The following is a 16,234-nucleotide window of genomic DNA, read 5'->3' on the forward strand; positions in this document are numbered from 1 at the left end:
GTGTATGTGTGTGTAATAGTATATGTGTGCTTTGTTATTGTGTATGTGTGTGTAATAGTGTATGTGTGCTTTGTTATTGTGTATGTGTGTGTAATAGTGTATGTGTGCTTTGTTATTGTGTATGTGTGTGTAATAGTGTATGTGTGCTTTGTTATTGTGTATGTGTGTGTAATAGTGTATGTGTGCTTTGTTATTGTGTATGTGTGTGTAATAGTGTATGTGTGCTTTGTTATTGTGTATGTGTGTAATAGTGTATGTTTGCTTTGTTATTGTGTATGTGTGTAATTGTGTATGTGTGCTTTGTTATTGTGTATGTGTGTAATAGTGTATGTGTGCTTTGTTATTGTGTATGTGTGTAATAGTGTATGTGTGCTTTGTTATTGTGTATGTGTGCTTTGTTATTGTGTATGTGTGTGTTATTGTGTAGGTGTGCTTTGTTATTGTGTATGTGTGTAATAGTGTATGTGTGCTTTGTTATTGTGTATGTGTGTGTAATGGTGTATGTGTGCTTTGTTATTGTGTATGTGTGTGTAATAGTGTATGTGTGCTTTGTTATTGTGTATGTGTGTGTAATAGTGTATGTGTGCTTTGTTATTGTGTATGTGTGTGTAATAGTGTATATGTGCTTTGTTATTGTGTATGTGTGTGTAATAGTGTATGTGTGCTTTGTTATTGTGTATGTGTGTGTAATAGTGTATGTGTGTGTAATAGTGTATGTGTGTGTTATAGTGTATGTGTGATTTGTTATTGTGTATGTGTGTGTAATAGTGTATGTGTGTGTGTAATAGTTTATGTGTGCTTTGTTATTGTGTATGTGTGCTTTGTTATTGTGTATGTGTGCTTTGTTATTGTGTATGTGTGTGTAATAGTGTATGTGTGTGTAATAGTGTATGTGTGTGTAATAGTGTATGTGTGTGTAATAGTGTATGTGTGCTTTGTTATTGTGTATGTGTGTGTAATAGTGTATGTGTATGTGTGTAGTAGTGTATGTGTGCTTTGTTATTGTGTATATGTGTGTAATAGTGTATGTGTGTGTAATAGTGTATGTGTGCTTTGTTATTGTGTATGTGTGTAATAGTGTATGTGTGCTTTGTTATTGTGTATGTGTGCTTTTTATTGTGTATGTGTATAATAGTGTATGTGTGCTTTGTTATTGTGTATGTGTGTGTAATAGTATATGTGTGCTTTGTTATTGTGTATGTGTGTGTAATAGAGTATGTGTGCTTTGTTATTGTGTATGTGTGTGTAATAGTGTATGTGTGCTTTGTTATTGTGTATGTGTGTAATAGTGCATGTGTGTGTAATAGTGTATGTGTGTGTAATAGTGTATGTGTGCTTTGTTATTATGTATGTGTGCTTTTTATTGTGTATGTGTGTAATAGTGTATGTGTGCTTTGTTATTGTGTATGTGTGTGTAATAGTATATGTGTGCTTTGTTATTGTGTATGTGTGTGTAATAGTGTATGTGTGTGTAATAGTGTATGTGTGCTTTGTTATTGTGTATATGTGTGTAATAGTGTATGTGTGTAATAGTGTATGTGTGCTTTGTTATTGTGTATGTGTGTGTAATAGTGTATGTGTGTAATAGTGTATGTGTGCTTTGTTATTGTGTATATGTGTGTAATAGTGTATGTGTGTAATAGTGTATGTGTGCTTTGTTATTGTGTATGTGTGTGTAATAGTGTATGTGTGCTTTGTTATTGTGTATGTGTGTGTAATAGTGTATGTGTGCTTTGTTATTGTGTATGTGTGTGTAATAGTGTATGTGTGCTTTGTTATTGTGTATGTGTGTAATAGTGTATGTGTGCTTTGTTATTGTGTATGTGTGTGTAATAGTGTATGTGTGCTTTGTTATTGTGTATATGTGTGTGTAATAGTGTATGTGTGCTTTGTTATTGTGTATATGTGTGTAATAGTGTATGTGTGTGTAATTGTGTATGTGTGTGTAATAGTGTATGTGTGTAATAGTGTATGTGTGTGTAATTGTGTATGTGTGTAATAGTGTATGTGTGTGTAATAGTGTATGTGTGTGTAATAGTGTATGTGTGTGTAATAGTGTATGTGTGTGTAATTGTGTATGTGTATAATAGTGTATGTGTGTGTAATAGTGTATGTGTGTGTGTAATAGTGTATGTGTGTGTAATAGTGTATGTGTGTAATAGTGTATGTGTGTGTGTAATAGTGTATGTGTGTGTAATAGTGTATGTGTGTAATAGTGTATGTGTGTGTATAATAGTGTATGTGTGTGTAATAGTGTATGTGTGTGTGTAATAGTGTATGTGTGTGTAATAGTGTATGTGTGTAATAGTGTATGTGTGTAATAGTGTATGTGTGTAATAGTGTATGTGTGTGTAATTGTGTATGTGTGTAATAGTGTATGTGTGTAATAGTGTATGTGTGTGTAATTGTGTATGTGTGTAATAGTGTATGTGTGTGTAATTGTGTATGTGTGTAATAGTGTATGTGTGTGTAATAGTGTATGTGTGTGTAATTGTGTATGTGTGTAATAGTGTATGTGTGTGTAATAGTGTATGTGTGTGTAATAGTGTATGTGTGTAATAGTGTATGTGTGTGTTATTGTGTATGTGTGTGTAATTGTGTATGTGTGTAATAGTGTATGTGTGTGTAATAGTATATGTGTGTAATAGTGTATGTGTGTAATAGTGTATGTGTGTGTTATTGTGTATGTGTGTAATAGTGTATGTGTGTGTAATTGTGTATGTGTGTAATAGTGTATGTGTGTGTAATAGTGTGTGTGTGTAATAGTGTGTGTGTGTGTAATAGTGCATGTGTGCTTTGTTATTGTGTATGTGTGTGTAATAGTGTATGTGTGCTTTGTTATTGTGTATGTGTGTAATAGTGTATGTGTGCTTTGTTATTGTGTATGTGTGTAATAGTGCATGTGTGTGTAATAGTGTATGTGTGTGTAATAGTGTATGTGTGTGTAATAGTGTATGTGTGTGTAATAGTGTATGTGTGCTTTGTTATTGTGTATGTGTGTAATAGTGTATGTGTGTTGTTAAGATTACTGCAGCTTTTACTGTATCTTTGCACTAACCTTGTCTCATCATTATATGTTAGAAGTGCTGCAGCTTTAAGCTCAGCTCACCACACCCCCTGGGTGTGTCTGGGTCTCTGTGACATCATCAGAAGCCATGTTAGTTTTACTGATGGAACCTGCTAGTGAATAATAAGCCATGTGGTTGTAGCTAAATAAAAGTTATCTAAAGTTCCTGCTGCAGAGTCTTCATGATATGTGCAAGAGACATCAGACACAAGGTAACAGCACACAACTGAATGTTCTAATCCTGACTACACACAGAACATAACAGCTGGTGACGAGGATCTGTGGTCTGACCCTATAATGGCACTTATTGGCACCTTACCTGTGTTTGCATCAGACACAGACAGATAACACACATATAATGGCACTTATTGGCACCTTACCTGTGTTTGCAGCAGACACAGACAGATAACACACATATAATGGCACTTATTGGCACCTTACCTGTGTTTGCAGCAGACACAGACAGATAACACACATTTAATGGCACTTATTGGCAGCTTACCTGTGTTTGCACCAGACACAGACAGATAACACACATATAATGGCACTTATTGGCACCTTACCTGTGTTTGCACCAGACACAGACAGATAACACACATATAATGGCACTTATTGGCACCTTACCTGTGTTTTCACCAGACACAGACAGATAACACACATATAATGGCACTTATTGGCACCTTACCTGTGTTTGCAGCAGACACAGACAGATAACACACATATAATGGCACTTATTGGCACCTTACCTGTGTTTGCATCAGACACAGACAGATAACACACATATAATGGCACTTATTGGCACCTTACCTGTGTTTGCACCAGACACAGACAGGTAACATTTAATGGCACTTATTGGCAGCTTACCTGTGTTTGCACCAGACACAGACAGGTAACATTTAATGGCACTTATTGGCAGCTTACCTGTGTTTGCACCAGACACAGACAGATAACACACATATAATGGCACTTATTGGCACCTTACCTGTGTTTGCAGCAGACACAGACAGATAACACACATATAATGGCACTTATTGGCACCTTACCTGTGTTTGCACCAGACACAGACAGATAACACACATATAATGGCACTTATTGGCACCTTACCTGTGTTTGCAGCAGACACAGACAGATAACACACATATAATGGCACTTATTGGCACCTTACCTGTGTTTGCACCAGACACAGACAGATAACACACATATAATGGCACTTATTGGCACCTTACCTGTGTTTGCAGCAGACACAGACAGATAACACACATATAATGGCACTTATTGGCACCTTACCTGTGTTTGCACCAGACACAGACAGGTAACATATAATGGCACTTATTGGCACCTCACCTGTGTTTGCAGCAGACACAGACAGATAACACACATATAATGGCACTTATTGGCACCTTACCTGTGTTTGCACCAGACACAGACAGATAACACACATATAATGGCACTTATTGGCACCTTACCTGTGTTTGCATCAGACACAGACAGATAACACACATATAATGGCACTTATTGGCACCTTACCTGTGTTTGCACCAGACACAGACAGATAACACACATATAATGGCACTTATTGGCACCTTACCTGTGTTCGCACCAGACACAGACAGATAACACACATATAATGGCACTTATTGGCACCTTACCTGTGTTCGCACCAGACACAGACAGATAACACACATATAATGGCACTTATTGGCACCTTACCTGTGTTTGCATCAGACACAGACAGATAACACACATATAATGGCACTTATTGGCACCTTACCTGTGTTTGCACCAGACACAGACAGGTAACATATAATGGCACTTATTGGCACCTCACCTGTGTTTGCAGCAGACACAGACAGATAACAGACATATAATAACACTTATTGGCACCTCACCTGTGTTTGCAGCAGACACAGACAGATAACACACATATAATGGCACTTATTGGCACCTTACCTGTGTTTGCACCAGACACAGACAGATAACACACATATAATGGCACTTATTGGCACCTCACCTGTGTTTGCACCAGACACAAACAGATAACACACATATAATGGCACTTATTGGCACCTTACCTGTGTTTGCATCAGACACAGACAGATAACACACATATAATGGCACTTATTGGCACCTTACCTGTGTTTGCACCAGACACAGACAGATAACACACATATAATGGCACTTATTGGCACCTTACCTGTGTTTGCAGCAGGCACAGACAGATAACACACATATAATGGCACTTATTGGCACCTTACCTGTGTTTGCATCAGACACAGACAGATAACACACATATAATGGCACTTATTGGCACCTTACCTGTGTTTGCAGCGGACACAGACAGATAACACACATATAATGACACTTATTGGCACCTTACCTGTGTTTGCAGCAGACACAGACAGATAACACACATATAATGGCACTTATTGGCACCTTACCTGTGTTTGCAGCAGACACAGACAGATAACACACATATAATGGCACTTATTGGCACCTTACCTGTGTTTGCACCAGACACAGACAGATAACACACATATAATGGCACTTATTGGCACCTTACCTGTGTTTGCAGCAGACACAGACAGATAACACACATATAATGGCACTTATTGGCACCTTACCTGTGTTTGCAGCAGACACAGACAGATAACACACATATAATGGCACTTATTGGCACCTTACCTGTGTTTGCAGCAGACACAGACAGATAACACACATATAATGGCACTTATTGGCACCTTACCTGTGTTTGCACCAGACACAGACAGATAACACACATATAATGACACTTATTGGCACCTTACCTGTGTTTGCACCAGACACAGACAGATGGGACACATGGGTTGAACAGTTTGAGCTATATTGTACAGCAAATAACATAGGAGCTGATAAGCAAGTGGCTGTGTTTCTGACAACTATAGGCTCAGCAGCTTACACTACATTAAGGGACATTCTCTCACCAGATAAACCTAATGCTAAACCTCTGTCTGACCTGATCTGCCTGTTATCTGACCACTACCTACCTAAGCCTCTGGAGATATCAGAACGCTTTAAGTTTTACACACGCAAGCAATTGCAGCATGAGGACATTAAAACGTATGTGATCAGTTTAAAGAAACTAGCAAGTAGCTGCAGATTTGGTGATTATTTAAACACTGCTTTACGTGATATGTTTGTTATTGGACTCATGGACTGTACAGTACAAAAGAGACTATTAGCAGAGCATGATTTAACACTAAAGCGTGATATAGAGATAGCTACAGTCATGGAACTTGCTACTAAAGATGCACAAATGCTCCAGGCCCCAGCACAGGCAGTTTGTGATAAGGAAATAGATGTTTTTCATACAAGTATGCACCTTAATAAACAGTATCCAGCTAGACAAGGGTCACAGACAACATGTTACAGATGTGGTGACACAAATCACACAGCAAATGCCTGCAGGTTTAGGAACTGCACCTGCTATGGGTGTGGGAAGATTGGTCATACAAAGAGAGTGTGCAGAAGTTCCTTAGACAGAGATAAAAGTAAGAAAGGCAGCAAGTCACGTGCAGTAGATACACCACACACTGATTCAGAGGAAGACAAACCATTATACACATTACAGATCTACAGCCTTGAAAATAAAATTCCAGAACTGCAAGCAAATGTGAATATAGATGGTAGACCTCTCATTATGGAAGTTGATACAGGAGCAGCAGTCTCTGTTATCCCAGCTGCTGATTGGAACCGCCTGGGACTAAGGCAACCAATTGTTCCAACAGCTGTCACCATGCAAACATATTCACATGAAATAATAAAGCCTATTGGGTGTGTATCACCTACAGTGATATTTAATGGTATAACTAAAAAGCTACGCCTCTACATTTTACCTAAAGGAGAACCACCTTTGTTTGGTAGATCCTGGATCCAAGCATTGGGCATGCCAAAGTTACCACAACAGTTACCGCTTAACAAACTGCTGGACCAAAGTGGGAATTCAAATTCTTCTTGGATTAATTCACTAAAGCACAAATATAAGACTGTATTTGATGGGAACCTAGGTTTAGTGAAAGACAAGCAGATTCAGCTTCACCTAAAAGAAAATGCTATTCCAAAATTTTGCAAACCAAGAGTTGTACCATTTGCACTTAAACCTAAAATTGAAGCAGAACTACATGTGTGTAATAGTGTATGTTTGCTTTGTTATTGTGTATATGTGTGTAATTGTGTATATGTGTGTAATTGTGTATATGTGTGTAATTGTGTATATGTGTGTAATAGTGTATGTGTGTGTAATAGTGTATGTGTGTGTAATAGTGTATGTGTGCTTTGTTATTGTGTATATGTGTGTTATTGTGTATATGTGTGTGTAATAGTGTATGTGTGTGTAATAGTGTATGTGTGTGTAATAGTGTATGTGTGCTTTGTTATTGTGTATGTGTGCTTTGTTATTGTGTATATGTGTGTAATAGTGTATGTGTGTGTAATAGTGTATGTGTGCTTTGTTATTGTGTATGTGTGTGTAATAGTGTATGTGTGCTTTGTTATTGTGTATGTGTGTGTAATAGTGTATGTGTGCTTTGTTATTGTGTATGTGTGTGTAATAGTGTATGTGTGCTTTGTTATTGTGTATGTGTGTGTAATAGTGTATGTGTGCTTTGTTATTGTGTATATGTGTGTAATAGTGTATGTGTGCTTTGTTATTGTGTATATGTGTGTAATAGTGTATGTGTGCTTTGTTATTGTGTATGTGTGTGTAATAGTGTATGTGTGCTTTGTTATTGTGTATGTGTGTGTGTAATAGTGTATGTGTGTGTGTAATAGTGTATGTGTGTGTAATAGTGTATGTGTGTGTAATAGTGTATGTGTGCTTTGTTATTGTGTATGTGTGTGTAATAGTGTATGTGTGCTTTGTTATTGTGTATATGTGTGTAATAGTGTATGTGTGCTTTGTTATTGTGTATGTGTGTGTAATAGTGTATGTGTGCTTTGTTATTGTGTATGTGTGTGTAATAGTGTATGTGTGCTTTGTTATTGTGTATGTGTGTGTAATAGTGTATGTGTGCTTTGTTATTGTGTATGTGTGTGTAATAGTGTATATGTGTTTTGTTATTGTCTATGTGTGTGTAATAGTGTAAGTGTGCTTTGTTATTGTGTATGTGTGCTTTGTTATTGTGTATGTGTGTGTAATAGTGTATGTGTGCTTTGTTATTGTGTATGTGTGTGTAATAGTGTATGTGTGCTTTGTTATTGTGTATGTGTGTGTAATAGTGTATGTGTGTGTAATAGTGTATGTGTGCTTTGTTATTGTGTATGTGTGTGTAATAGTGTATGTGTGCTTTGTTATTGTGTATATGTGTGTAATAGTGTATGTGTGCTTTGTTATTGTGTATGTGTGTGTAATAATGTATGTGTGTGTAATAGTGTATGTGTGTGTAATAGTGTATGTGTGCTTTGTTATTGTGTATGTGTGTGTATAATAGTGTATGTGTGCTTTGTTATTGTGTATATGTGTGTAATAGTGTATGTGTGCTTTGTTATTGTGTATATGTGTGCAATAGTGTATGTGTGTGTAATAGTGTATGTGTGTGTAATAGTGTATGTGTGCTTTGTTATTGAGTATGTGTGTGTAATAGTGTATGTGTGTGTAATAGTGTATGTGTGCTTTGTTATTGTGTATGTGTGCTTTGTTATTGTGTATGTGTGTGTAATAGTGTATGTGTGCTTTGTTATTGTGTATGTGTGTGTAATAGTGTATGTGTGCTTTGTTATTGTGTATGTGTGTGTAATAGTGTATGTGTGTGTAATAGTGTATGTGTGCTTTGTTATTGTGTATGTGTGTGTAATAGTGTATGTGTGTGTAATAGTGTATGTGTGCTTTGTTATTGTGTATGTGTGTGTAATAGTGTATGTGTGTAATAGTGTATGTGTGCTTTGTTATTGTGTATGTGTGCTTTGTTATTGTGTACCTACCTACCAACCTTCCACCCCAACTAGCCTATACCTCTCAATTGTTTGTCACCTGGAATCTATTTGGGGACAAGCTGATATCGTTGTTAAGTGTATATGGCTTTCTTTCCATTTGCAATGGCTTTGTCTCTTTGGGGTTGATTTATCAATCTCTTCGGCTTTCGCCTGCCTATGACTGCAGGTTCTCACAAGAGAACCGGCACGCCGTATTTAACAAGAACCGGTCATCAGACACAAGAGAACCTGCAGTCAGTATTTATCAAGCAGCGTTCATCAGGCACAAGAGAACCTACAGTCAGTATTTATCAAGCAGCGGTCATCAGACACAAGAGAACATGCGGTCAGTATTTATCAAGCAGCGCTCATCAGACACAAGAGAACCTGCAGTCAGTATTTATCAAGCAGCGGTCATCAGACACAAGAGAACCTGCAGTCAGTATTTATCAAGCAGCGGTCATCAGACACAAGAGAACCTGCAGTCAGTATTTATCAAGCAGCGCTCATCAGACACAAGAGAACCTGCAGTCAGTATTTATCAAGCAGCTGTCAGCAGACACAAGAGAATCTGCAGTCAGTATTTATCAAGCAGCGGTCATCAGACACAAGAGAACCTGCAGTCAGTATTTATCAGGCAGCAGCCATCAGACACAAGAGAACCTGCAGTCAGTATTTAACAAGCAGCGGTCATCAGACACAAGAGAACCTGCAGTCACTATTTATCAAGCAGCGGTTATCAGACACAAGAGAACCTGCAGTCAGTATTTATCAAGCAGCGGTCATCAGACACAAGAGAACCTGCAGTCAGTATATGTATCAAGCAGCGGTTATCAGACACAAGAGAACCTGCAGTCAGTATTTAACAAGCAGAGGTCATCGGACACAAGAGAACCTGCAGTCAGTATTAGTCAGGCAGAGGTCATCAGATACAAGAGAACCTGCAGTCAGTATTTATCAGGCAGCAGCCATCAGACACAAGAGAACCTGCTGTCAGTATTTGTCAGGCAGCGGTCATCAGACACAAGAGAACCTGCAGTCACTATTTATCAAGCAGCGGTTATCAGACACAAGAGAACCTGCAGTCAGTATTTAATAAGCAGCGGCCATCAGACACAAGAGAACCTGCAGTCAGTATTTAACAAGCAGCGGTCATCAGACACAAGAGAACCTGCACACTGTATTTAACAAGCAGCGGTCATCAGACACAAGAGAACCTGCACACTGTATTTAACAAGCAGCGGTCATCAGACACAAGAGAACCTGCAGTCAGTATTTATCAAGCAGCGGTCATCAGACACAAGAGAACCTGCTGTCAGTATTTGTCAGGCAGCGGTCATCAGACACAAGAGAACCTGCAGTCACTATTTATCAAGCAGCGGTTATCAGACACAAGAGAACCTGCAGTCAGTATTTAATAAGCAGCGGCCATCAGACACAAGAGAACCTGCAGTCAGTATTTAACAAGCAGCGGTCATCAGACACAAGAGAACCTGCACACTGTATTTAACAAGCAGCGGTCATCAGACACAAGAGAACCTGCAGTCAGTATATGTATCAAGCAGCGCTCATCAGACACAAGAGAACCTGCAGTCAGTATTTATCAAGCAGCGGTCATCAGACACAAGAGAACCTGCAGTCAGTATTTATCAAGCAGCAGTCATCAGACACAAGAGGACCTGCAGTCAGTATTTATCAAGCAGCGCTCATCAGGCACAAGAGACCCTGCAGTCAGTATTTATCAAGCAGCGCTCATCAGACACAAGAGAACCTGCAGTCAGTATTTATCAAGCAGTGGTCATCAGACACAAGAGAACCTGCAGTCAGTATTTATCAAGCAGCAGTCATCAGACACAAGAGGACCTGCAGTCAGTATTTATCAAGCAGCGCTCATCAGGCACAAGAGACCCTGCAGTCAGTATTTATCAAGCAGCGCTCATCAGACACAAGAGAACATGCGGTCAGTATTTATCAAGCAGCGCTCATCAGACACAAGAGAACCTGCAGTCAGTATTTATCAAGCAGCGGTCATCAGACACAAGAGAACCTGCAGTCAGTATTTATCAAGCAGCGGTCATCAGACACAAGAGAACCTGCAGTCAGTATTTATCAAGCAGCGGTCATCAGACACAAGAGAACCTGCAGTCAGTATTTATCAAGCAGCGGTCATCAGACACAAGAGACCCTGCAGTCAGTATTTATCAAGCAGCGCTCATCAGACACAAGAGACCCTGCAGTCAGTATTTATCAAGCAGCGCTCATCAGACACAAGAGAACCTGCAGTCAGTATTTATCAAGCAGCGCTCATCAGACACAAGAGAACCTGCAGTCAGTATTTATCAAGCAGTGGTCATCAGACACAAGAGAACCTGCAGTCAGTATTTATCAAGCAGCGGTCATCAGACACAAGAGACCCTGCAGTCAGTATTTATCAAGCAGCTGTCAGCAGACACAAGAGACCCTGCAGTCAGTATTTATTAAGCAGCAGTCATCAGACACAAGAGAACCTGCAGTCAGTATTAATCAAGCAGTGGTCATCAGACACAAGAGAACCTGCAGTCAGTATTTATCAAGCAGCTGTCAGCAGACACAAGAGACCCTGCAGTCAGTATTTATTAAGCAGCGCTCATCAGACACAAGAGAACCTGCAGTCAGTATTTATCAAGCAGCTGTCAGCAGACACAAGAGACCCTGCAGTCAGTATTTATCAAGCAGCGCTCATCAGACACAAGAGAACCTGCAGTCAGTATTTATCAAGCAGCGGTCATCAGACACAAGAGAACCTGCAGTCAGTATTTAATAAGCAGCGGCCATCAGACACAAGAGAACCTGCAGTTAGTATTTATCAAGCAGCGCTCATCAGACACAAGAGAACCTGCAGTCAGTATTTATCAAGCAGAGGTCATCAGACACAAGAGACCCTGCAGTCAGTATTTATCAAGCAGCAGTCATCAGACACAAGAGAACCTGCAGTCAGTATTTATCAAGCAGTGGTCATCAGACACAAGAGAACCTGCAGTCAGTATTTATCAAGCAGTGGTCATCAGACACAAGAGAACCTGCAGTCAGTATTTATCAAGCAGACTCATCAGACACAAGAGAACCTGCAGTCAGTATTTATCAAGCAGCAGTCATCAGACACAAGAGAACTTGCAGTCAGTATTTATCAAGCAGCGTTCATCAGACACAAGAGAACCTGCAGTCAGTATTTATTAAGCAGCGGTCATCAGACACAAGAGAACCTGCAGTCAGTATTTATCAAGCAGCGGTCATCAGACACAAGAGAACCTGCAGTCAGTATTTATCAAGCAGTGGTCATCAGACACAAGAGAACCTGCAGTCAGTATTTATCAGACAATGGTCATCAGACACAAGAGAACCTGCAGTCAGTATTTATCAAGCAGCTGTCATCAGACACAAGAGAACCTGAAGTCAGTATTTATTAAGCAGCGGTCATCAGACACAAAAGAACCTGCAGTCAGTATTTATCAGGCAGCGGTCATCAGACACAAAAGAACCTGCAGTCAGTATTTATCAAGCAGCGGTCATCAGACACAAGAGAACCTGCAGTCAGTATTTATCAAGCAGCGGTCATCAGACACAAGAGAACCTGCAGTCAAAATTTATCAAGCAGCGGTCATCAGACACAAGAGAATCTGCAGTCAGTATTTATCAAGCAGCGGTCATCAGACACAAGAGAACCTGCAGTCAGTATTTATCAAGCAGCGGTCATCAGACACAAGAGAACCTGCTGTCAGTATTTATCAAGCAGCGGTCATCAGACACAAGAGAACCTGCAGTCAGTATTTATCAAGCAGCGGTCATCAGACACAAGAGAATCTGCAGTCAGTATTTATCAAGCTGTGGTCATCAGACACAAAAGAACCTGCAGTCAGTATTTATCAAGCAGCGGTCATCAGACACAAGAGAACCTGCAGTCAGTATTTATCAAGCAGCTGTCATCAGACACAAGAGAACCTGAAGTCAGTATTTATTAAGCAGCGGTCATCAGACACAAGAGAACCTGCAGTCAGTATTTATCAAGCAGCGGTCATCAGACACAAGAGAATCTGCAGTCAGTATTTATCAAGCAGCGGTCATCAGACACAAGAGAATCTGCAGTCAGTATTTATCAAGCAGCGGTCATCAGACACAAGAGAACCTGCAGTCAGTATTTATCAAGCAGCGGTCATCAGACACAAGAGAACCTGCAGTCAGTATTTATCAGGCAGCAGCCATCAGACACAAGAGAACCTGCAGTCAGTATTTATCAAGCAGCGCTCATCAGACACAAGAGAATCTGCAGTCAGTATTTATCAAGCAGCGGTCATCAGACACAAGAGAACCTGCAGTCAGTATTTATCAAGCAGCGGTCATCAGACACAAGAGAACCTGCAGTCAGTATTTATGAAGCAGAGGTCATCAGACACAAGAGAACCTGCAGTCAGTATTTATCAAGCAGTAGTCATCAGACACAAGAGAACCTGCAGTCAGTATTTATCAAGCAGAGGTCATCAGACACAAGAGACCCTGCAGTCAGTATTTATCAAGCAGCAGTCATCAGACACAAGAGAACCTGCAGTCAGTATTTATCAAGCAGTGGTCATCAGACACAAGAGAACCTGCAGTCAGTATTTATCAAGCAGTGGTCATCAGACACAAGAGAACCTGCAGTCAGTATTTATCAAGCAGACTCATCAGACACAAGAGAACCTGCAGTCAGTATTTATCAAGCAGCAGTCATCAGACACAAGAGAACTTGCAGTCAGTATTTATCAAGCAGCGTTCATCAGACACAAGAGAACCTGCAGTCAGTATTTATTAAGCAGCGGTCATCAGACACAAGAGAACCTGCAGTCAGTATTTATCAAGCAGCGGTCATCAGACACAAGAGAACCTGCAGTCAGTATTTATCAAGCAGTGGTCATCAGACACAAGAGAACCTGCAGTCAGTATTTATCAGACAATGGTCATCAGACACAAGAGAACCTGCAGTCAGTATTTATCAAGCAGCTGTCATCAGACACAAGAGAACCTGAAGTCAGTATTTATTAAGCAGCGGTCATCAGACACAAAAGAACCTGCAGTCAGTATTTATCAGGCAGCGGTCATCAGACACAAAAGAACCTGCAGTCAGTATTTATCAAGCAGCGGTCATCAGACACAAGAGAACCTGCAGTCAGTATTTATCAAGCAGCGGTCATCAGACACAAGAGAACCTGCAGTCAAAATTTATCAAGCAGCGGTCATCAGACACAAGAGAATCTGCAGTCAGTATTTATCAAGCAGCGGTCATCAGACACAAGAGAACCTGCAGTCAGTATTTATCAAGCAGCGGTCATCAGACACAAGAAAACCTGCAGTCAGTATTTATCAAGCAGCGGTCATCAGACACAAGAAAACCTGCTGTCAGTATTTATCAAGCAGCGGTCATCAGACACAAGAGAACCTGCAGTCAGTATTTATCAAGCAGCGGTCATCAGACACAAGAGAATCTGCAGTCAGTATTTATCAAGCTGTGGTCATCAGACACAAGAGAACCTGCAGTCAGTATTTATCAAGCAGCGGTCATCAGACACAAGAGAACCTGCAGTCAGTATTTATCAAGCAGCTGTCATCAGACACAAGAGAACCTGAAGTCAGTATTTATTAAGCAGCGGTCATCAGACACAAGAGAACCTGCAGTCAGTATTTATCAAGCAGCGGTCATCAGACACAAGAGAATCTGCAGTCAGTATTTATCAAGCAGCGGTCATCAGACACAAGAGAATCTGCAGTCAGTATTTATCAAGCAGCGGTCATCAGACACAAGAGAACCTGCAGTCAGTATTTATCAAGCAGCGGTCATCAGACACAAGAGAACCTGCAGTCAGTATTTATCAGGCAGCAGCCATCAGACACAAGAGAACCTGCAGTCAGTATTTATCAAGCAGCGCTCATCAGACACAAGAGAATCTGCAGTCAGTATTTATCAAGCAGCGGTCATCAGACACAAGAGAACCTGCAGTCAGTATTTATGAAGCAGAGGTCATCAGACACAAGAGAACCTGCAGTCAGTATTTATCAAGCAGTAGTCATCAGACACAAGAGAACCTGCAGTTGGTATTTATCAAGCAGCGGTCATCAGACACAAGCGAACCTGCACGTCTTATTTAACAAGCAGCGGTCATCAGACACAAGAGAACCTGCAGTCAGTATTTATCAGGCAGCGGTCATCAGACACAAGCGAACCTGCACGTCTTATTTAACAAGCAGCGGTCATCAAACACAAGAGAACCTGCACGTCGTATTTAACAAGCAGCGGTCATGAGACACAAGAGAACCTGCACGTCTTATTTAACAAGCAGCGGTCATCAGACACACGAGAACCTGCAGTCTTTATTTATCAGGCAGCAGTCATCAAACACAAGAGAACCTGCACGCCGTATTTAACATGCAGTCGTCATCAGACCGCTGCTTCCATACGCTTTTGCCACCTCTTAGATGGTGAATTTTGATCTCCCCGGTCTCTTTTTATAAATCGACCTCTTTGTGTTTATTACTTCACATTTGACATCATCAGTAGTTTCCTTAGAATGTAGACTTGTGTTTTATATAAAGGTCTGCAATGTACTTTAGTTATATGCATGTAAATATATATTGCAGCAACAAGGTCTGGTGGGATCTGATAATCTGGTAATCATGTACTGCTCATATCCCACAGATCATGGAGCCTTGGATCAAATCCACCAAGGAGCACAAGCGAGAGCGGGCGGTGGACATCACTGCTTCCCTGTTGGAGTTCTACCTAAACAAGCTTAATGTCACAGTAAGTAGATATACTGCTCATCACATCCCCACCTGCATCTGTTTGTGTCAGCCAATGACTACTGTCACGTGCTCAGCGATTACCATGTGATTTATAACTTATCCTCCCCCCATCCTTAGCAGCTGTTACATGACAGATAATCACCCATTGCCTTTGGTTCTTGTCCCCCACTTCTTCTTTATACAACCAGGGATCAGTGATGTGTAATAAATCATTTGCAGAGCATAGGGGTGTGAGGTCATTGTGCTATATAACTGCCCCTCTAAATCCTATTGGCCTAGTTAGCACACACAATAACAGACTCTCTGTTTGTTACAGCCATGTGACAGGGAAGTGTGTGAGGTGATCCTCCCATCTCTAATGGTGGGTATTGTGTGTGCCGTGTTGGTGACGCAGGTAGCGGGCTGCTCTGT

The 16,234-nt window shown here is 40.4% G+C and overlaps 1 protein-coding gene across 1 annotated transcript in view; it reads left to right on the top strand.

The window, feature by feature from the left end:
- Positions 1-16,234, top strand: part of MROH1 (maestro heat like repeat family member 1) — a 1,587,326-nt gene that overhangs the window by 1,135,936 nt on the left and 435,156 nt on the right. The window contains exon 26 of the mRNA XM_053715983.1: positions 15,717-15,821. Within this exon, the coding sequence (XP_053571958.1) occupies positions 15,717-15,821 (105 nt within the window). The remainder of the gene's footprint in view (positions 1-15,716; positions 15,822-16,234) is intronic.

Source organism: Bombina bombina, chromosome 5, assembly GCF_027579735.1.
Source record: "Bombina bombina isolate aBomBom1 chromosome 5, aBomBom1.pri, whole genome shotgun sequence".
Classification (NCBI taxonomy): Eukaryota; Metazoa; Chordata; class Amphibia; order Anura; family Bombinatoridae; genus Bombina; species Bombina bombina.